Source organism: Medicago sativa, chromosome 6 (assembly GCF_051527215.1).
Source record: "Medicago sativa cultivar Bolivia chromosome 6, Bolivia_mono, whole genome shotgun sequence".
Taxonomy (NCBI): domain Eukaryota; kingdom Viridiplantae; phylum Streptophyta; class Magnoliopsida; order Fabales; family Fabaceae; genus Medicago; species Medicago sativa.
In genome coordinates, this window is record NC_140754.1 from 24,872,402 (window position 1) to 24,895,407 (window position 23,006).

The window sequence follows — 23,006 nt, forward strand, 5'->3', positions numbered from 1 at the left end:
GACAAAAAGGAATTTACTACGCAACTTCCAATAAAAATGTTGCTTAGCTCATAATGATTATATATATAGGGGGTGGGTTACGAACCTCTCTGGTTGTCAGGTCTCTAACCGAGTTTCTCGATGTTGAAGAGAGAAACTCTTAACCAAGTGACTTCTGAGGAACAGGTGGAGGTTCGAATCTCTGTAACAACTCACAAGGTACATGTTAGCATTTTTTCTTATCGTTTTTTGGATAAATAACTTCGGGCCGCCTTTTAAGTTATATGTTTATATAATATCCAATTAATCATTTAAGGTTTTTTTTGTTATCAATTGGTTTTAAGTTTTTTTTCTTACACAGTGGTCATTTAAATCATAGAGTATTTAAACGATCATCCATTTTGTTTAAGCAACTTCGTCGACGTTAACAGATGTTTATGGGTTATTTAACATTGAGGCTGTATGTTCAAAAGTGGTCGACATCAAACATGATTAACTACGCATATTTTATTTTATTTTTTAATTTTAAATTTAAGCATAATTTTGCAGATAAATATTTCATCAATTTTGTCCATAGAGTAAAAATAAAAAGACAAAAATATTTGGTACTGTAATACTGTTTGAGCATTTACAATCCTTTGTCCCAAAATAATTTCTCAAAAAAATATGACAATTTTTTTATTTTGTAAAACACATTTGTTATTTTACACAGTAAAATATAATATAGAACTAAATTGAATCTGCAATTTATTTTGGGAATGATGTGGGTTATAAAATAAGGAAGTTTATTACAAAAAAAAAAAAAAAATGAGGAAGTTAAGGAATGAAACTTTACTTGAAATACTTGTGTAGAAATGAATTAATCACAATGACTAAGGGTATGTATAAAAAGGTGTATTTACTATTACATGAATGAGTAATTCTATATTTTTAGAAATGAAACTAATATCATTATTCAATTAAACAAAGATCAAATGTAAACAAATTCAAAAATACTTTTAGAATTCTGAAATTCATGACAGGTAATGGAAGCAAAGCCCAGGTTGGATAAAATGGTCTTTGCAGCTTCTTCCATCGTCGTCTTTAATCTTGTCAACTTCTCTCAATCTCCCCAAGAGCCTAAAAAAATCGATGGAAATTGTAAGCAAAATAATTATACATTACATAAATAGTTGACAAAATTTAATCGAAATTTGTGACGAATATCCATCCAACAGTTAGTAACAATGGTAAGTCATTAAACAGTTGATGGTTGAAAACAAGGACCTGGAGGATGGAGACCATGACCTGAAAGCAGCAATGACACGGAGAGGGGATCGAAACGAAGGCGGTGAAAATGGAGCTACTATGGAGATCACGGCTTTAAAAGCTGAAGTTAATGACATGAGACAAGAGCTGGACAATTTACATGAAAGGTAAATGAAGTTGGAACTCTAAAATGAGCGAAACCAGAAGGAATACGCTGAAAGCCTAGCAAAGATAGAAAATTTAAACACAAAGTTGGCAGCCCAGATAGTTGATCAGGAGAAAACTATAAAGGATCAGGCACCAACCATTGACCGAAAAAATGTGGACCAAAAACAAACCATAATCATGGCGAATAAGTTCAGGTTGAATCGGTGACCAGCAGAAAGGAAAATGGAAGAATTGGCAGAAGATTTTAGGAAGAAAATCGAAAACAATATAGGGTTTGTTGAACCAGAGGATCCATTTGGCAGAACAGCTGAACAATGAAAACAAAAACAGTTGCAAATTAACAAAGATAAGGTATGAGCAAGAGAACAAGATTCTGGGAGAGAAATTTGTTACTACATCTGGTCTCAATTATAAGAAGAAAAATTAAAAAAACATCAAAACCAATTAACTTATTACAGTTTTAACTTTTAAAAAGGTTTTCCAAGTATACCCATGAAAAATTGTGAGATATATTAAATACATCTTAAAAATTGTAATTTTTTCTCATCGATAAGACCAAAAAATATCTTATAATTAGGACCAGAGGGAGTATTTGTGAAGAGAAATTAAGGAGGCTTCAATGGGGTGCTAGAGAGTAACACCCTCAGCAATGGATGATTAAAATGGATTAGATGTAGCAACTGCGAAAGATGAGGAACACAGAGTGCCATATGAGTGTGCGTCTAAAATTCTGAGAGGTTCAGTTTTCTACGGATAGGATAAAGAAAACTAATGGGGAGATAAAACAAGTAACATCACAACATCGTCCCAATAAACAAGATCAAATGTAAAGAAATAGGTAAATTCAAAATTACTTTTAGAATTCCGAAATTCGTAACTGAAGTATTTGCCGGGTTGGTTAAAATGGTCTTGCAGCTTCTGCCATCATCTTCTTTACTCTGGTCAACTTCTCAATCTCCCGAAGAACCTAAAATTAGTGAAAAATTGTAAGTAAGATAATGATACATAGCCGAAAAAGTTGACAAAATTTTATCAAAATGTGTGAAGAATATCCATCCAAGAGTTAGTAACAAGCAAAAATGATGCTTGTATGGTACGGTCCTAATATGAAAAACTTGGTAAAACACGCTCCAAATCATAGCTAATAATTGCTTGAATAAAAATTATAACCTCCAAAGCCATGTCTTCTGTTGTAATGTCGTCTACGTTTTCATAACCCAACTGAGAAGCTACTTCTGTAAAAAGAAAGAAGCTATTTTAGGACTTGAGGCCTACATGGTAAAAAATGTAAAAGAGACCGGAAAAAAGTTATATACTTTGAAGTGAAATAATTGCATCGGCTGTAGCATATCCGTCTTTGTACTTATTGTATAGAGCACCGAGTTCATCCATTACCTGATGTCAATTAACAGAGACATTAACAATTAAGGTTTAGATTTACTATAAGTGGAAGCTTGTAAACATATATGATTGAACTTTTTACAGTAAGAAATTACCTCTGGGTAAGATCCTGAAGCAGATATCTCAAATGAAGGAAATTGACTCTGGTTTTCGGTTACATCCCTAGCCACAATGTCTAAAGGCATATCTATCCAGAATGTAATCCCATGTCTCAGGAGCGCCCTATAACAGTTTAAGAGCATGTTAAAACTATATTGAAGTTAAAACAATATTATTTAGTAAAGGGTAAATCGTCATTTTGTCCCTTAAATGTGTCAAACGGCGTCACTATAGTTCTTGAATGTATATCAAAAACATCTTTGAGTGTGTCTTTTGTTAGTAATTTTATGGACTAAACTGACTAAGGGAAGACACATACGAAGACAAACTAACTAAAAAAAGACACATTCGAGGACCAAACTCACTAAGAAAAGAAGTATCGAAGGATGTTTTTGTAATTTTGTTCCATTCAAGGACTATAGTGACAGTGCTTAACACATTCAAGGACCAAAATGAAGGTTTGATCTTTCGTAAAGTTAAGAAAAGTGATCTCGCAACTATAAATCCATACAGATTAGTTGAATTTTGTACAGCGCCATTTCCAGCACAAACTACTAGCCGACCCATGGACGACAATTGCTTAAGTACTTCAGTCTGCAGTATTTGACATTTAAAACATAAGTATAACTTATAGTTTAATTCATCAGAGATGATTGATGTACATGAGCATCTTTATCCTGAAATTTAAGTGAGAAGAACACATCAGTTCAACAAATTAGAAGCAATCAGTTATGTAGGAATAGGATAGGATCACATTGTTTGATGCACAAGAGTACATAAACATGAAGTGAGACCCTATTTTGGATAAACGACTTAATTTAGTGTTTATAGCATAAGCGCTTATGTATAAGTTATATCTATAACAAAAGATAAAATAAAGTCAAAATTGTTTGCAAATAAGCTGATTTCAAAAACTATCTTGGATAGCTTATGGAAATAAGCTTAAAATAGCTAATGGACATGTCAGAAGTTGTTTCCATAAGTTATCCCAACCCAAACGGTCACACAATTACTTATGCTAGTAAATAAGCTCACATAAGTCAATCCAAACAGGCCCTAAGTAAGTCTAAGACAATTAATTACCTCAGAGTCATAGAAGCTCGTCTCATCACTCTCTTTGAAGGATTTTGCAGCTGCTGCACCACCTAATGCTTCTTCCACCAAATTATCGCTGAATAAAGTAAATAAATATCAAGTTTAGCTAAAAATCGGAAGCAACCATTATATCCAAAATGAAACCTTTTACCAAAGAATGAACAGATACCTGTCAAAATAATAATATCGCAATACATCAGCCAGCAGTTTTCCCAGATTGGTTTTAAGAGAGCTTTTCATACCTTGATCAAATAAATCAGGTAGAGTCACAATACGCCAGAAACACCGAAAACCATTGATTGTGTATGTTATAAGTTATTCTTACCAATCAAAGATATGGAGGACCCTTTCAGCTCAGGGGATACATCTGCTGCTTTTTTCTGCATCAAACGATAACAGTTAAAATGCGCAATTTCATTTCAAAAAGACTGAATCTCAGGGTCAATTATATTATACAGAGAATAAAAACAAAACAACAAACCCAATTATGATTGTGAGGTGAACATGAAGAGTAATCTCACCTTCACCGCAAGAGATAAATCCGTCGCAGAAACCTTAGTCACTGAAGCTAAATGGGCAGAACAAAGTAAGAACATCAATTTCTACATTATCACTTCAAAAGGAATCTTGCTCGTCTATTTACATTTAGAGGGTAGGATAATAAATATCAACAATTGATGGTAGAAAAATCAACTCTCACTCATGCATACAGAATCACAGAAAATCCATGAATAAATTAAAATACCAACAAATGATAGTATTGTTTAGAGATCAAATTTGTTGATTTAGCATTTCTTATCAATAGTTCTTAGTTTAACTTACTTGGTCTAAACTAAAGGGATCAAATCTGTGGATATAACTCTAGTATAGTAACTCTAAGGGGATAACACACGTGTAGAATTACGATTGTTGGTAATCAAAATCAAGTAAAGAAATTTTAACGTCAAAGTCACAGTAGCACCGACACTTTTGGTCGAAAGTGTATCCAATTTCTGATCTGTGTTAGTGCTACACCTAGGCTCTGTTTGGCAAGGCCAAATTTTGAGTTTACAGTTGATAGCTTATACGCTCATATGACCAAAATTGACTTGTTTAGTAACCAACTTCTCCTCACGAGCATACAGCTTCTTTATAAACTATTTCAAGTAGCTTATAGCTTATCATTTTTTCCTCAATTTTACCTTTTTTATATTAATTAAAAAATAATAAAATATAAATTAAAAATATCTTTTGATGTCATTTCGTATTTATCAGTTAATTATACAGAATACTATAAATTCAATTAGCTAGTCTATCTGCGATAAACTTGTCCACTAGTATCAGCTAGTTTATCAGCTATCAACCATTTTTTACCTAACAAAGCCCTACTCGACACCGACACACATGATACAATCAATTATTAATATTGTCGACGTGTCAACAGTGTCCATGTATTAGTGTCTGTGTCACTGCTTCATAGATCATAATTGGCTGTCATGTATTATGTCACAATTCCAGCAACGAATTTCACCGAATATCTTAAATTCAGTAAAAAAACACTTAATTCCAAAATTATTATTGCCAACTACTCTATCAATTTACACAAAAATGAATCAAAATGCATGTGTACCGTAACATCAAATATGAATTATAAGTATATGAAATAATTCATGTATACAAAATTGAGAGTTGAGAAAGAGAAAGAGAGAGTTACATATACATACATGGAACAGGAAAAGCAGCGTCAGAAACAGAGTTAGTTGATCTTCTGCTGCGGAATTTGAATGGAACAGAGATTGGGAATGGAAAGTGGAGAGATGAAGAAGATGAAGATTGAAGGGATGAACAACTGCCGGGAAGAACAAGTCGACTGCTGATGTTCATCTGCTTCAACATACTGCTTGCTGCCTTCTCCATTGAAATAACAAACTACCAACTGTTCCCACTTCTTTCTTCAAATCACTTATCCGGTACCTATCTCTCATACAGATATTTGTCTATGAGCATTGAGACTGACACCGACACCGATAATAATTTGAAAAATTAGTTAATTTATATTTGTCTATGAGTACGAAGGAGACAGACACACCGACACAAATAATAATTTGATAAAATTGTAATTAATAATTTGATTTTGAATGACCCTAAAAAAATTATTTTGAATGAATAGATTTTTATCAAATTGATTATAGATAAAAGTAAGTTGGATTTATGTTTAGATGTGTTTATGTAAAAATAGATGAACCAGGCTAACGACACTATCTTTACTCTTTTTAACATTCATTCTCTTATCATCAAATAAAATTAATGTAGGTCCTACCACTTTATGTGGTTCTCATTTCTAAAGTGTAGGAAACACATTGATTTAACTCGATAAGTGAGTGATTGTTGGAGAAATTGTTGAAAAAAAAATGTTGTTAGCATTACTTGGAAATGGATATAACAATAAATTTAAAGTTAAAATCAATTGCAGAAGCAAAAACCTACATATTATATCTTCACAAATATAATCAAAATATTAATTCTCCTTTAAAACTTTGAGCACTATAAAATCAATTCTACACCTGCTATAGTTAGTTTTGACCCTTCCAAAATTGAAATCAAACATACGCTCATAATAGTTTAAATGAAGGTATAATCGAAAGATAAAAGTCACTTCAAAATCATGCATCCGATTTACATATAGGTATAGATATAGATGTAGAAATAGAATTGTTCCAATATAATGAGATTTAACTGATTTTTAATTAAAGATGTAAAATTGTAATTAAAATAGTTTAAATGATAGGAATAGTTGAAAGATAAAAAGTTTGACCAAAATCATACATCTCTTTTATATATAGATAAGATGTAAAATAGTTTGGAATTTGAGACAATATAATGAGATTTAAAATAGTTTGTTCCAATATAATGAGATTTAATGCATTCATTCAAATTCGAATTTGAGACCTCGTAATTGTGTAGAAATGTTGGGATGGATAATTGCAATTCTTAGTGAGGAAAATATAAATTTGGACACGTTAGCGTCTAGTTGAGTTCTCTATTAAAAATTGAACTTTTAATGCGCTTTTTTTTAGTCGGACATCTTTCACGCGCAATTGTGTATATTAATCCATGGAGTTGGGTAGAACTCTAATGGATGGTAAGGTTCTCCATCAAGATATTAAACATTGCTACGTTCTTCATGCTAAAATCAAACTCAAGACTTATGATTAAGCTGAAACATATATTTTACCATTTCATCCAAATGTTGAGTTTTTTATGCGGACATCAAATGTGTGGTATTTTAATTTATGGTTAAATAGGTTTTTTTTTTTGACAAATGGTTAAATAGGTTGTTGGCCCCTATAAATATAATCAATTTTATGTTTGGTTTCACACAAAAAAAAAGTGACATGTTTTGGTCATTATAACATTTTTCAGATTAATGGTAGTGGATAAGCATTAACAATTGTTTTTTATTTTTAAAGAAGCATTAACAATTGTTATTTCTTCCTTTAAAAAAACTATTGTTATTTCTATTATTTTAAACTCTAAAAAAATCTTATTGCTTGTAATTACTTTTTTTTAAATAAAGATGTTGATGACATTAGTCATTACGTTATTTTCAGCAAGGAAAGCATGAAAAGTTGAAGATTTTGAAGAAAGTAAAATCCTGACACGATTGTTGAAAACATGTCACGATTTGGAGCACAGGATAAGGTTCATTCGACATTGGTAAAACGTGTCACGATGGCTATTTCGTGACACGATTTTAGGAACCCTAATTTGGAAAGCTTGTTACTCAAGACAGAATCGGGTCACGATTTCATTAAATCGTGCCACGATTTTAGGAGCAGTTGTTGCCTATTTAAGCTGAAGACTATTCTGAAAACAAGGGTTACGAATTGGAGAGTGCAAAGTGCGATTTTGAGACCTAAAGACGGCTAGGAGGACGATTTCTTCAACCTTCTATCAGTTCATGTATGTTTTAATTCCTATATTGATTATGCTATTTGTAAACTCGATTATGAGTAACTAAATCTCTTAGAGACTAGGTCTGAGATGATTCTGTGTGACCCTAATTGAAACATGTTGCTGTGAAACTCTATCTATTGTGAATGACAATCTAGTTTTTATTCAATTCAATTGTTCTTAATGCTTTTTATATTCTGATCAAATATAAACATGATTTCGTGAGAATGAATGACTACTGACCCTAGCTTTCAACTTAGACCTAATTGAATTGTTTAAATAAACATGGTTAGTCTAGGAATGGATAATCGTTTCTTTGTGATATTAAGTTAACGTTCTTCAAATCTTCAAAGAGTATTAGACCACCTAAGGAATTAGGGGTTGTAATCTGAGAAGAGGGTCCTAAGTCAAGGGATTGATTAGGGCTATTTTGTTAACCATCGTGAAACTAGAGAATCATTCGTAAGAAATAGGTGCAGTATACCAATTAAGGGAACTCAGAGGATTCGAAAGACCTGGTCTCATCTCTCTCCATATCTTTTCCAAACAATTTTTATTTTCCGTTAATTTACTTCTTATGCAAACAAACCAACTGCCTAGGGCACCATTGAATTTAATACATCCTTTATTTTAACGCTTTTACCGAGTAGAAATTGAAACAATCCCTGTGGATACGAACTTATAAATTTTATTACTTCGATGCATTTTTAGTACACTTGCTAAAAGTATATCAGATGCTTATACCATTTCATTCATAATCAATGTGTCAATATAATCGGGGATAGCAAAATAAATAGTGGGACTACTTGCGTCAATGGCCTCACGAGCAAGAGCATGAGCTACCATATTCGTTTGTCGCCTATGAAACTCCAGCCTAGAGTTTGTAAAGTAGGAGGAAATAATGTCCTGACATATCGTAATAATTTGCCCGAACTCTGTAATATCTCTTCTTCTCACGATAACCACATCAGCCGTAATTTTTGAGTCGACTACAAATTCCATGTTGTCAAACCGGATGTCTTATAACCATTGTAGTGCATGAAAGAGAGCAAGAGCTTCTCCTATATTGACAGAAACCATAGGTGAGAAACTCATGGTTTTCCCTAGCATACATGCGCCTTCCTCATCACGGAGGAAAATTTCGATACTGGTACGGTTATGCACAGGCAAAAATGAGGAATCAATGTTGCATTTAACTTGAACCGGAAGAGGTATGTGCCCTCGTATCAACTCTATAGGACCTGGTACCAGCAGTCACTCCTGAGCAGCAGCTGGTGGGTGCGTGACAGCAACAACGTGACCAATTTCTTGTTGTTGTCGCGATGGAGAATGCATAGTGTTCGTCGTAACCCATTCGTCCATGATGTATCAAGTGCGATCCCCAACCTGGGTGCATACTTCATGTTCATTCTGCCAAAGCGCCAAGTTGCAGTGCTTCAAAATACTCCAAATTATAGATGCCACTCAATACCGAAAATCAGGCTGCAAGATCAAAAGAGAAAGAATGGCCTCTGTTGTTGTCGTGGAGTAAACAACATGATGCACCTGCTGCCATAACCCTGCCAAGTTCCACAACTAGACGACAAATTGACAATGGAAGAAAACATGACCTGTATCATTTGTCTAATGCTCACAGCTTACATAGTTAGTTGGGCACTGAACCCCTTTATCTTGCAGCCAAATTCAAGTAAGCAAAACACCACGACAAATTCGCCAAATAAGATTCTTAATCTTTGTTGGTACCTTCAATTTCCAAATGTCTATCCAAAAACACTGACATCGTAAATTAGTATTATCCACGAGCTCCTCCACACATAGTCTATATGTGCTTTTAACCGAATAAATTCTATTCGCATCTGCCTTCCATATCAACATGTTATGTGTTACCTGGGTGACCAGCGGTGTATTAAGAATATCGAATGCGGTATCCTAGCTAAATACCTGTTGAACAAGAGAAGCATTCCAACAATTCGTCGTATCATCAATCAAACTGTCGACGGTAAAATTCCAGACAAAGTGAGCTCCAGGTAAAATATTGTTGATGCATCTGTCATATCTAATCCACTGTTCATCCAATGATTTTGATTCTTTCACGATTTGTTCTATCATTTGGGAATTAGAGTTTACTGAAATTGTCCTGCCTTTTAATTGTTTTAATAAAATTGATAATTCTAGGTTTTGATGATTTTGATTTCGATGAAAATTTGGGATTATGATTAGTGAAAACAATTTATGGATAACAAGGATTATTGTATGTGTTAGATTTGAACAATCAGGAAGCTAGTGAAAAAAACTAGGAATTTAGACAATGATTTATGCCAATTAACTTAAAATAAACTAGGAATTTAGAAGGAATGAAGCAAATGATGAATAAATGAAATTAAAAAGAACAAATATGGCTAAGAAGATTATTCTAATGACATTATAATAGCTTCAATGATTTACATCTCAAAATAACAAATACAAAACATGATTATATTGTAGACATAATGAATCTGTAGTATCCCGATTTCTAGTTTTAGTATTATTTATAAATTATTTGTTTGTTACTTTATTTAAATGTGGTTAAATTGATGAGTTAGTTTATTTTATTAGAAATTGATGAGTAATGGGTATTTTTGACAATTAAGAGTGAAGGGTATTTTTGAGAAGTCATGAGAAATAAGAAATTATGAGGAATTAAGAGAATAGATGTGTATGAATGAATAGGAGGTTTAAGTGAAGTAATTGTGTAGTGTTTTTTATTTGTGGAGAGCTTAGAAGCTAAGCCCATTAAGAGATATGAGAACCAAGTCCAAAACAAGTGGATATAAATAAGTGGTAGTCTTTGTGAATTATGGTTAGAAAATCGTTTGTAACATTTTGGAGAAAGAGGCAAGAGAAGAGAAAAGGGAGTCTAGAAAGAAAGAAGATGTGAGCTAAAAGAATCAAAGAGGAGAGAAAGATTCAAGCTTGTAGGAGTCTAGCTTTGAAAATTAAGATGTAAGAGGGGATATTATTTTCACCATATGGGATTTATGAGCAATTGGGTAGTTATGGATTGTATGATTTTTCTCTACTTTCATAAATCTTGTGATGAATTGGTGTTAATTCTTGTTCTAGTTGTTGTTGTTATGTATGTGATAAGTTGTGAATTCATGATGTTGATACGTTAAAATTCATGTTTGATTATGTTGAATTGGTGTTTTTGAGTTTTATGTTAAAATGAGTGAAAATTCATGAAATTTTATGCATGATTGGTGTTTTGATGTATTGTAAGTGCTTATTTAAAGTGTTTTGACCATGATAAATGTTTTTGGATGATTTGGGTTGATCATAAATGTTTTTGGATGTTTTTGGATGATTGGAGCTTTAAAAGAGCTTAAAATTCTGGAAATTGCATTTTAAATAAGTTGAAAAAAAACTGCAATTTTGTTGTCACCGTGCATTTTTAATCGTCTCAGTTTGGCAATTTTCTGTTCTGAACTGGGTTTAGGTGTCTTCATGAAAGTTGTAGATATAGATTTTAGTTTTTTTTTTTTTTTTTGTCTTTGGTTTGACTCCAATTGGATTTCTAGATCTTGAGTTATGATCAAAATACTACAAGTAGGTCATGCAACATTTTTCATGAAATTTCAGCATAACCTTTTTAGTGACCTATGAGAATTAATGAACTTGATTTGTTGGCCTAGACTGAACTAGTGCAATAAAATGAATAACCTTGGAAAGATTTTTGATTGATAATAATGGTTGAACTAGTATGATGTTGGACATGGGAATATGTTATGGCTAAAGAGTATGTACCAGCATGTAACCTTAATAAACTTGAATGTTGAAAACTGTATGATAAATTGAATTGATGAATTAGTGAATGATGAGTTGTGATGATTATATGATGATGAACATTTAATGATGAGAATGTAATGAGTAATTGTTGAGTTATGTGACGTAGTGTAAATGATGAATTATTTGGCTATATGTAAATGGTGAATTGTTTAATGATGTGAGATTGATGTGATAATTGGATATGTTATATAATGAAGTGATTATATAACGATATGTTGTTATAATGATATGTTGAATATAAAAGAGATGTTTATTTATATTGATGATGTGAATGAAGATGCTTTATATTACGGTGATGAATAAAGATGATGATATGTTTGAAATGATAATGTTGGTATATGATATGACGACGTGAATTGTACAATGATGTGATTAAATGAAGTTGTGTTATATAACGAAGTGATTCTATAATTATAGGTTGATTTGTTGATGTGTTATATAATGAGGTGATTATATGACTATAAGATGATGTGTTGATGTGTTATATAATGAAGTGATTATATAACGAAGATCTATCTAAAGATGTATATCTTTCAAGTCGATTCTTGCATTGTTAATGTCCTATATGGTGTTCATGCATTCATAGTCCTGCATATTGGACGATGTGATTTGACGTGTGGGATTAATCAGTAACATATCTATGATGTCCAAAATTGGTGAGTAGGTTTGGTACCACATGCATTTAGAGTTGAGTTAGGTACATTGCATACATATCTGCTAGAGTTGAGTTAGGTACATTGCATACATATCTGCTAGTGTATCGATGATGTGAATAATTAATGTTGTGTTACGTGAAGATGTGAATATTTGGTGTTATGGAATTTGAAGTTGTGTTGTATGGAGGTGAGAATATGTTGAAGATGTGACATTTAATGATGTCCTAATGATATACCTTTTAAATGCATGTTAACTTGAATGTCTTTAATTTTCATTAATATATGCTTATAAGTTGTTGATTGAGACTTATTATCTTTGATGACATGAATATAAATATGCATGATGTGTTGTTTACCTTGAAGCTATACATGCGTTTATATTTCCTTTATGTTGATTATATTCTCACCCTACTTAATGCGGGTTGGACGCCTACGCCTTTGTGGTGTAAACTTGCAGGTTGATGACGCATAATTGATGTGAGTTTTCTGAGGATGGCTTTGAAGCTTACTCGCTCTTTATCACATTTTCTTTGAAGTCTAGCATACTATTGCTCTGATTATGACTGTTTGGATTTTATTTATGTTAGCAGATTGTGTTTGATGAACCTCTAGTTCATTTTAGGATGTATCTATTTTGATATATGATGTATAACTTTATGTTGTTGAGACTTATTTCCACAGTGACTTGATATTATATGATGGAGTTTTGATTTGTTTTTAAATGTCGAAGAGTAACATCCTGAAATGTTCTTATTAATTGTTGAATTATTATCTAAAAATAGTATGTGGTGTTTAGGGTGTTACATAATTCATTCCTTCATGTTATGAAACTTAATATTAGTAACATTTTTTTAATAAGGCCTCAAAAACTTGCAAAAAAAGGCATAATCTACGACTCTCTGGCTTAAAACAAAAATACTTATTTCAAAGTTTGATTTAACCTAGTTTGGTTCCACACTTGTACCTAATGATGTATGTGTTTCGTAATTTGACTATAAATTGTTATGTTTTGCATCCATTTTGAAATTGATTTCCCTTTCCCTTTATTACCAGGCTCAGTCTAGGGTGGATGAGCTTGATAGGTCTTCCACCATGGAAGAGTGTAATACACGGCTAGATTGTGATGTTACACAAATATTATGATGCACCACCAACACCTTATACATCTCCTTTCTCTATCCCAACTTTCTCTCACTTCTCATGTTTGAGTTTACCCAGAATATTGTACTATAACATGCTCTGTAGCAAGTTGATTTCCCCTACCTTCAAATCACCAACCTTTCCTAACTAATTAACAAATCTCACATTTTTTTTTTAAAATGAACCGAAAAAAATAACTAGAAACCAAATAACAACAAGTACTTTAAGGAAATACTATGTATACAATATTTCAATCCCCAAATAAAAATCCAACATTTAATGACAGAGAAATTTTTTTATACGGACTTAGTAATATTTAGAACTTTGGATTGATGCATAAAAGACTTTTTTGATATACGTTTTTTTTTAACCGAAATGGAGGTAGAGGTTGGTGGAGAGGGATAACGCTCTTTGGAAGGAGGTGTTGGTGAAGAAATATAATATGGTCAAAAGGCTACCGAGTTGTTGGTGAGGGGCAGTACTTGGTCGCGTTTTGCGTCTAGATGGTGGAAGGACTTGCTGAAATTAGAGGGAGGGATGGTTCAAAGTTGGTTTGATACGGAGGTGGTGAGAAAAGTTGGTAACGGTACAAGTACAAGTTATTGGAGGGAGGCATAAAGTAGCGAGGTGTCATTCATGGTTAAATTTCTAAGTCTTTTCTTTATGGCAAATAACCAAGAAGCGACAGTAGAGGAGATGTGGTTAGATGGTTCAAATGGGGGGAAGGTGGGGTTTTTCTTGGAGGCGTGATTTCTTTGAATGGGAGACTAATCTTTTGAACTATTTATTGGAGGATTTGGAAGGCTTTTGAACATGCCAAGAAGAAGATAGGTGGATTTGGAAGTTGGAGGAACAAGGGGTGTTTTCAGTTAAATCTATGTATGCCAAATTGGAAGGCTTGATAATAAATGACAACCGTCCATAGGAGAAAAATAAGGTGTTTCGTCAAATTTGGAAGTCTGCTTCGTCGAAGGTGGTAGCATTCTCTTGCAAGCTTCTCCTTGACCGGATTCCGACGAGGATCAATCTTCATAAAAGAAATGTGTTACGTACCAATGGTAAGTGCTATTACTTGTGTTTGGTGTGGGATGGAGATTGAATCTTCCAATCACCTATTTTTACATTGTTCATTGGCGAACAATATTTGGTTGAAATTTATGTGGTAGTTTAACTTTAATTTTATCACTCCTTCAAACTTGTTTGTCCATTGGAAATGTTTGTTAAGAGGATCAATGAATAAGGAAATCCGAAAAGGTTTGAGGTTGATTTGGAACGTGAGGATTTGGAAAATTTGGCAAGCTCGAAATGATCACATTTTTAATAATACAACTAAAGGGGTGAAACAGATAGTGGAGGAAGTGAAAATTATTTATTGGCGATGGATTTTGGGGAGGACAAATATTGTCGTCTTGCTTATACTATGAATGGAATTGGAGCCCGATGGAATGCTTGTTGCGCTAAGGGTGGGCAATTTTAGTGCTTAAAGGTTGGGTATGCAGCCTTCAGCTCACTGGTTTTTGGACTGTTTGCGGTGCTGCCATATCTTCGAACTATGCACAGGTTGTGCTGCTGGTCTGTTTTGTGTTTTAGGGGGAGAGATTGTTGCAATTCTCCTGTCCTATAAAACAGTGAGTTGCTGCCAGTTTTGGGTCTTGATGTTAGTTGATTTCCTTTCCTTTTAGGTAGTTGTTGCCAGTTTTGGGTGATATCAATTGTTGTGGTGTTTTTTGGGAGTTTTGTTTTAAGTGTATCACTTATTTACAACACTTTTGTACCAGTTTCTTTATTCGCGAATTTTTAGCGCGCCTTGCATGGTTCATCGTTAATAACATATACTGATTCAAAAAAATTATATATAGAATATTCTTATTGTCCAGTGAAATTTCCGAAATTAAGATTACAATTACTTCCTTATCATGGATGCAACTGTAAATTTAAGTTTGACTCATCCAAACTGTGGCCAGAAGAACCTTGTGAAATTCCCCGGTATAATAATGGTTGCATTAGGACCACCACCAACATCATTATTTTCTTTAAAAATCAAAACTTTAAAAATAAAATTGTAGAAACTCTCATATTACCCATGATTCTTTCTCGAATGGTATCAACGATTCGTAGTTTTTGAGATCTTGGTTGTTTTTGGGTGAATCAATTTTTGAGTAATTGTGATTGAGAGGAAGTGGAAAGGAGAATTGTTATAATTAATTTTTTGTTTCATTGATTCATTCTAACAGAGATAAGATCCATTTGAGAGGTTTGAAAATTGTTCCATTGTCTCATAAGTTGTGATGGTGAAGGTAGAAGAGAGAGTTTAGATGGAGAGAAAGAGATACGGTGTAGAGCCACATACCATGCACTTGCGGATATTTTACTCATCCATGAGGGATTATATGAGTTACTCATCCATCTTAGAAGGCACCTTATTACCAATCCTTGATTGTCTCTGTATTACTGTTGAGACTTAGAGTGTTCTCTTGTAGGGTTATTTGTTTGTATTTTGACCCAATTTACTTTTATGTGTGTTCCTTCGATTTTTGGATCAAATAAAGTACCTGAATAAATTTTGTTTTCTTCTATTTCATTTGCTGAGTTTTAGTTCTTGATATAGTTTGCTGACATTTATTGAGTTTTAGTTATTGATATAGTTCGCTGACATTTACTAAGTTTTTGTTCTTGATATATTTTGATGAGTTTTAGTTCTTTTATACTCATTCGCTTCCCACCAAGTTGGATGATGTTTGGTGGTGGCTATTGAATTGAAGTAACGAATTCACTATGACATTTGTATACTTTCTTTCAGGTACCTCGTTGACCATGTCGGAGTTGATGATGGTTTGTGATCACATTGGAAAAATTGACAATGCACTCAATGAGGACTCTTAGGAAATTATGCAACCCGTTGAATTACTAGTCCAAATATTATATATATGGGTTTTTTTAGTTCTTTTTTTTTTCTCCCCCTTTTTGAATAATCAGAAGCACTAAACATGGTCATATGATGTAGTATCATCCTATTAGTTAAGCGTGCATGTTTATTTTCCATTGGATGAATCTTGACAATGCCATTGCAACTATCTTATACTCTTGTGTTGAAGACCAATACTTTTGAGGATACTTTCCTTGCCAAATATGCATTCTTATAAACATTTCAGCTTTGTTATATTTTCCGTTTAGAGGTTTACTATGATTCTCTATCACATTGACGTGCCAAATATTTGCATTAAAAGTTAAGTGATATAAGCCAGGACATCGTTGACAGAAGTACCTGCATGATTGTTGAGATATTTTATCTTGTTGGAACATTTTTTTTTATAGAATTATAACACTGAGATTAAGATTAAAGATTGTTTCTAAATATTGTAATCATACGGAACGAACTTTCTCCAAGATAAACAAGGCAGGCAAAGTACTGTGCAAAAACCAACTAGTTATTCACCAATCAAATTCTAAAAGGAAACTTTTTCTCTCTTGAATATTCACTATTGGTTTCATCCTCAGATCGTTTTCCACAAAACTAGACTATTGAATCATCTTTGATTTCGTAGATGTTACGTAATTTAAGCTTGAAATGTAAGAAAAACTTTACATAGTAACAAAATAAAAGATGGAATCTGAAAAACAAGTTAATAAACATGAACATGTGACACATATTGGACGAATTCATTATGTTTGTAGATCTATAGATTGATGGGAGAATGAAAAATCACAATTATTTCATTTGTTTATATATAGAACAAACCTTTGTTGTTAATATGTATAAACATGAAAGATTTTTGCATTGTTTTTCTATGATAATTCTTGAAGCTACTATGTAAGGATAAAGAGTTATGATGTTATATAGTTGTTTCTATTGCATAAACGCTTCCCTGTAGTTACATCACCTTTGAAGAAAATAATTACATGCAACACTGAAGTGTTCACATATTTAGAAGTTTCTGCGTTGGCATGATCAGATATTGTTGCTTCTTAAGAGCTAGCTTGTTGTTTGTCTCATGATAAGAATCAAATAGGTGATGCATTTGTTTAAGCAATGTTTACATTGATTTCAGATATATTTGAGGAATTAATTAAATATATGGTTTTGGAATTAATTCTTTTGCAGGATGTGATGAACTCTATATATGAACTATCTAAGGCATCTCATCGCCAATCTGTTTGCATAATTTCTATGAGCGGTTCTGTATCAAAGGTCGTCCTTCGTACTCCAAATGGTTCTGTATCAAATGATATTATGTTTTGGTATCTTAAATGGTGCTGATTAGCATATTTTTTTTACATTCTCAACCCTGCAAAATTATTATGTCATTTAAAATACATTACATAACTATTTTGAGATCGCTATTCATGTATATTTTTATTTATTTATATGGAAGCACAAGAGACTTATTAGAAACATGTATAGATTGCACCGGTAAGTACATATTAAACATGTATAGAAGGCATGAGACCAACATCACAAACCAAGATAGACGGCTTAATTCCATGCAATTCTGTCTCTTTTACAAATTGAGGTTAAAATTGTGCACAAAAGTTGTTGGTGTATGATGTACCTTTCTTTCTTAATATTTTTTGACAAATGTCCTTGATTTGATAAGGCCTCTCTCATGAGCCAAACGGAAACACAGCAGAGCGCCAAGCATAAAAACCTCCCAAAAGATCCCCAAAAATTTGTCACACTTGAGGCACATACACAGGCTGTAGCAGGAAATAGCAGACAATCTCAGTTGACATCCAGGCAACGCTCCCTGTACTGAAACTACCCTTACAGTAGCAAAACACAAACTCTGCAGCCGCCAAATCTTCCTCACCTTCAAAAGCAATCCATTGGGTTCCAAAATCATTTGTAGTACAAATACGAAGATTTACTTTTATGTGTTTCCTTCGGTTTTGGGATCAAATAGAGTACATGAATAGATTTTGTTTTCTTCTATTCATTTGCTGAGTTTTAGTTCTTGATATAGTTAGCTGACATTTATTGAGTTTTACTTCTTGATATAGTTCGATGAGTTTTAGTTCTTTTATACTCATTCTCTTCCCACCAATTTGAATGATGCTTGGTGGTGGCTATTGAATTGAAGTAAAGAATTTGCTATGACATTTGTATACTTGTTTTCAGGTATCTCATTGACCATGACGGAGTTGATAATGCTTTGTGGTCATATTGAAGAATTTTTTTTTTGAAACGACAAATATTATTAAACGTCATCCCCGCAAGACGCAGGGTATGAACGAAGCAAGATACAAATGGTGCCGCATATAGACGGTACATCATATCCACCTAAGAACACCCTGAAAATAAACCCACCAAAACAAATCAACACCTAAAAACGACTCCAAAAGAAACAAGCACTGTAAACACGGTATACACCACCGCCCATCGTCACTACTCACCTCCAAAGAACACCCTTAAAATAAAACACAAACCCCAACACCCAAGCTAAGCCACATTTCGAAAAGCACCTGACCTAAGGATCATGCAGCTGCCACAACCTCGCGACCCCTGATCCACCGAAAGAGCACAAAACACAAGCCCAAAAACCAACTTTAGTCAAAGAACTGACTCCCGATCTCGAATCAAAAGAGATCGGCCCACCAGACTTTAGAACCAAATAGCAGGGCACCCCTCGCCCCCGGTACACCAGAGAAAATCCAAATTAAATCGAACAGAGATTACAGCTGGACCCCGACTCCCGATCTCGAAGCCAAATGAACCGGCCCATCGAACACCAGCAAACAATATGTAAGACGAAAACATGGCATGCGAAGATTTAACAACATACAAATCAAAAGGAAAAAGCTCAACGCAATGGGACTCACACCCTCTAAACTCCGCAAACACCTAAACCTCCCAAAAAGGCACAAACCATAGCCAGTGACGACGAACAAAGACCCGTGTAACGTTGTTTTCAAAGGAAAACCCCAACAAGCAAGCATCCACCTCCTCACTTAAAACACCAACCATCACCTCACCTCATCACCTCCACCACACTTCACCACCACCACCACCACAATTGAATAACCTCCACCACCACCACATCACCACTTCGCATATCCACCATGATCACCATATCACTACGCCGTCGAAACATCCTCACCAAGAAAACAAGCAACCACCCAAACATAAATCTAGAGGAAGACAATAACCAACAACAAAACACGGGCAGCGACGCCGGTTTGAAGCGGAACCACAACCTAGACCATAAAAAGGCGGCCTCGTGTAACTAGAAGCATGTGTTCGTCACCGTAGTAAAAAAGAAACCAATGGCAGCGACACAAAACCACTTCCACCCACCTCCACCACCAAAGCAAACCCACCACTGAGCCTCCACCACTTAAACCACCACCACCACCCAAAAACCCGTTCAGCACCGCCACTTAACCCCACACAACACCACATCCCTCCACCATAGTTCAAACCAGCGCCTTTGTTCTGCTGGAATCTTCTAAGAACATCGGCCATGGATTGGATCCAACCGAAACTGGATCAGAAGCGGATATGTAGCAGGGAAACGAATCTGAAGTGGAATTGGAGCAACAGAATGGATCTGAAGCGGCCAGGGAACAGAAGCGACCAAGGATCTGAAATGGTCACACCACCAACAACACACCACCACCTGCTCTAATCCAGATCGGTACAAAGAAAAGAAAAACATGTCTCCCACGAAAGCGCCACCGTGAAAACGTGCCTCCGGATCTGAACGCAGTTGGCGGCACTGAAAACAGGAGACACCGACGAGAGCACCGCCGTGAGGACAGCGTCTCAAGGTGATGCGGATGGTTGAACCACCGTCACACCACCACCACAACTTTCTACATCGAGGAAGACATTTTGGAAAGGAGGGAGGTGCGGGTTGGCTTCTTAGAGAGAGGTCATAGAAGATTTACTTTTAGAGAGAGAAAGGCTTTTTAGTTGGTCATATTGAAGAAATTGACAATGCACACAATGGGGACTCTTAGTAAATTGTGCAACCAGTGGAATTACTAGTCCAGATACTATATGTGGGTTTATTTAATTCTTTTTTTTTTCTTTTGAATCATCAGAAGCACTAAACATGATCATATGATGTACTATCATCCTATTAGTTTAGCTTGGACATTTTTATGCCTTTCCTCAATAACATGCAATGTTAGAAACTTATGGCTAATATATATATAGACTAACATGCAATGTTAATAATTTGGATGATGTTTGGTGGTGGCTAATACTACATTACAGTTCCAGAATCAAAACCAAACAATAAACTTTCAACATACTCACTCTGGTCACTATTATAAGCAAAAGTTCACTTTTTAGATTCATTCAACAAGTGATGTATGTAGTCTATATATATAGACCACATACATCACTTGTTGAATGAATCTAAAAAGTGAACTTTTGCTTATAATAGTGACCGGAGGGAGTGTGTGTGTGTGTGTGTGTGTATATATATATATATATATGTCGAAAGTTTATTGTTTGGTTTTGATTATGGAACTGTAATGTAGTATTACTTCATGTTCATAATTCATTTTCACACACAAAATTATTTATTATTTATCCTCCGGTTTCTCTCAAAGTCCTGCGAGGTGAATTTTGAAGTGTCTTAATTTGAGTTAGTGTATCTTTTTTTACAGATGAAGAGAATATGACAAATGATAGATTTGCCTTCTCAAATTCTCTTTTCAAGACAGGCTCAGGAAGAAAAGTTACTATATCTTCTAACGGTCTTGTTAGAGCAAAGACCTTACTTGGAATTGGATTGCAAGAAGACATCATTGATAGTAATTAACAAACCTTTAATAATGCCAAGAGATTTCATGGTTTTGATGAAGAACCACCTCCTGTAGTTAGAAAATTCAAGAATGTTCTCAAGAATAAAATTGTGCAAACATATAATGATAGTGGTGTTAAGCAAACTCCAATTAAATTTCAAACTGTTGTTAGTAATATTCAACCTCCCTATAATGCTAAAAGTTTTAATGCTTGTGATGAAGAATCCCTTCATTTACAGTTTATGGATAATTGTACAAGAGCGAGTCTTGCGTCATTTCAAAGTCCTTTAGTTGGTAGATTGAATAGTGGTTTCAAGAATAAAATTGTGCAACCAGATAGTGGTGGTGCTAAATTCCAAACTACAAGGGAAAGATCATTATCCATTTTCAGTTATGTGCTGAAACGGGTTAGGAGCCTTCTTGGTGACCCTTCTTTAGGAGATTTCTTTGATGGAGGGGATTTATTTGACCCAAATCCTTTGTAGCCTTCTACAAAAATAAAATTTTCAAATAAGTTGCTTTGCCATGAAGGTAATGGGAAGAATTTAATCATGAAATTTGATGATGTTGAGAATGAAAGTGATTGTGGCCGTAAAAGTAACAATACTCCTAAACAACATAAACCCTTGTAGAACATGAATGAAGTGGTTGATTCAACAATAAAATGTTCTTCAATGAATGGTTTTTTTTCAAAAATGGACTCACGTGGAAAACCATCGGATAAGGCATTGGTTGATATTTGCAATACCTTTTGTTATTAAGAGTACTCAATCATAGTGACTGCTATATTATTGCATTACAAATTGAACTGAGCTCTAGTGTGAAGGCTTTGATATTATGTAGTCTAAGGCATTGTTGGAGTATGGGTGTGAGCTTTAGGCGCTAACTGTGTTTAAATTTGTGTTTGAAGCTGATGCGGTTTGGATAGGTTTTGTTTTGAGGTTCGGTTTGTTCTTTCATGTGTATGGCTTTAGGTTTGTTCTTTTAGCATTTGTTCCCTCATGTTGTATGTCTAAAGCAAGGAGTCTGCAGTTGCAAATTTCCATTTAGTGCATGTTATAATATATATGAACTTTTAAATTTGACCTTGGAATATGACAAGAAAATAGGTGATGTTTTCATCCATATCAATTATCTTTGATAAATATGTTTTTATTATAAAGTAATGTTATCAAATAGTGGTCATAGCGCCTAGCGGAATTTGAATAAATCAGTGCTACTTTGTGATATACCTTCACGGTTTAGTGTAGAGTATTATCAAATAGCAACCAATGTTGTTAAATAGTGGCTTTGGCGCTATTGCATAGAAGAACTTGAACAAATTGTCATTGTTCCGCGATAGGCTATTTTGTACAAAATATTGTGAAAAGGCAGTGATATAGCACTGTTGCATAGTGGAATTTGAACAAACTGTTTTTTCTGTAACACACAAGTGACAATACCGATTTGACAACACTTTGTAAGAAATCGTATATTAATAGCAGTTTTCTTCGAATTCCGTTAGAGATGTTACAACTGCCATATGACGACAACACTTATAGCAGCTATAACACTTCTACAACAGTCATATGATAACACTGATAGTAGCTATAACGCTGTGACATATTAGAATTTAAACTAATTGCTATTTTTTGCGACATGAAATTGACAACACTGTAAAGAAGTGATCTGAAATGCCATAAATTTGAGGGAGATAAATCCTTCTGCGAC

The 23,006-nt window shown here is 34.1% G+C and overlaps 1 protein-coding gene and 1 long non-coding RNA gene across 5 annotated transcripts; one reads left to right on the top strand and one right to left on the bottom strand.

The window, feature by feature from the left end:
- Window positions 1-814: 814 nt before the first annotated feature.
- On the bottom strand, window positions 815-5,934 carry SKL1 (shikimate kinase like 1). 4 transcript variants are annotated; one of them, XM_085717041.1, is made up of 11 exons: window positions 5,694-5,934; window positions 4,512-4,552; window positions 4,316-4,370; window positions 4,160-4,232; window positions 3,979-4,066; window positions 3,407-3,489; window positions 2,892-3,018; window positions 2,712-2,790; window positions 2,566-2,630; window positions 2,274-2,362; window positions 815-1,098 (listed from the first exon to the last, which is right to left on the bottom strand). In XM_085717041.1, the coding sequence occupies exons 1-10, from the start codon at window positions 5,884-5,886 to the stop codon at window positions 2,294-2,296; spliced, it is 873 nt and encodes a 290-aa protein (XP_085573167.1). In that variant the 5' UTR covers window positions 5,887-5,934; the 3' UTR covers window positions 815-1,098; window positions 2,274-2,293. The 4 variants fall into 4 exon arrangements, with proteins under 4 accessions (XP_085573167.1, XP_085573166.1, XP_085573164.1 ...); XM_085717040.1 differs by having other exon boundaries at window positions 2,250-2,362; XM_085717038.1 differs by having other exon boundaries at window positions 4,512-4,558.
- Window positions 5,935-10,796: 4,862 nt separating this feature from the next.
- On the top strand, window positions 10,797-13,169 carry LOC146914125 (uncharacterized). The gene is made up of 2 exons (XR_015016462.1): window positions 10,797-10,905; window positions 12,862-13,169. It is a non-coding gene; the product is annotated as an uncharacterized LOC146914125 (long non-coding RNA).
- Window positions 13,170-23,006: the final 9,837 nt, after the last annotated feature.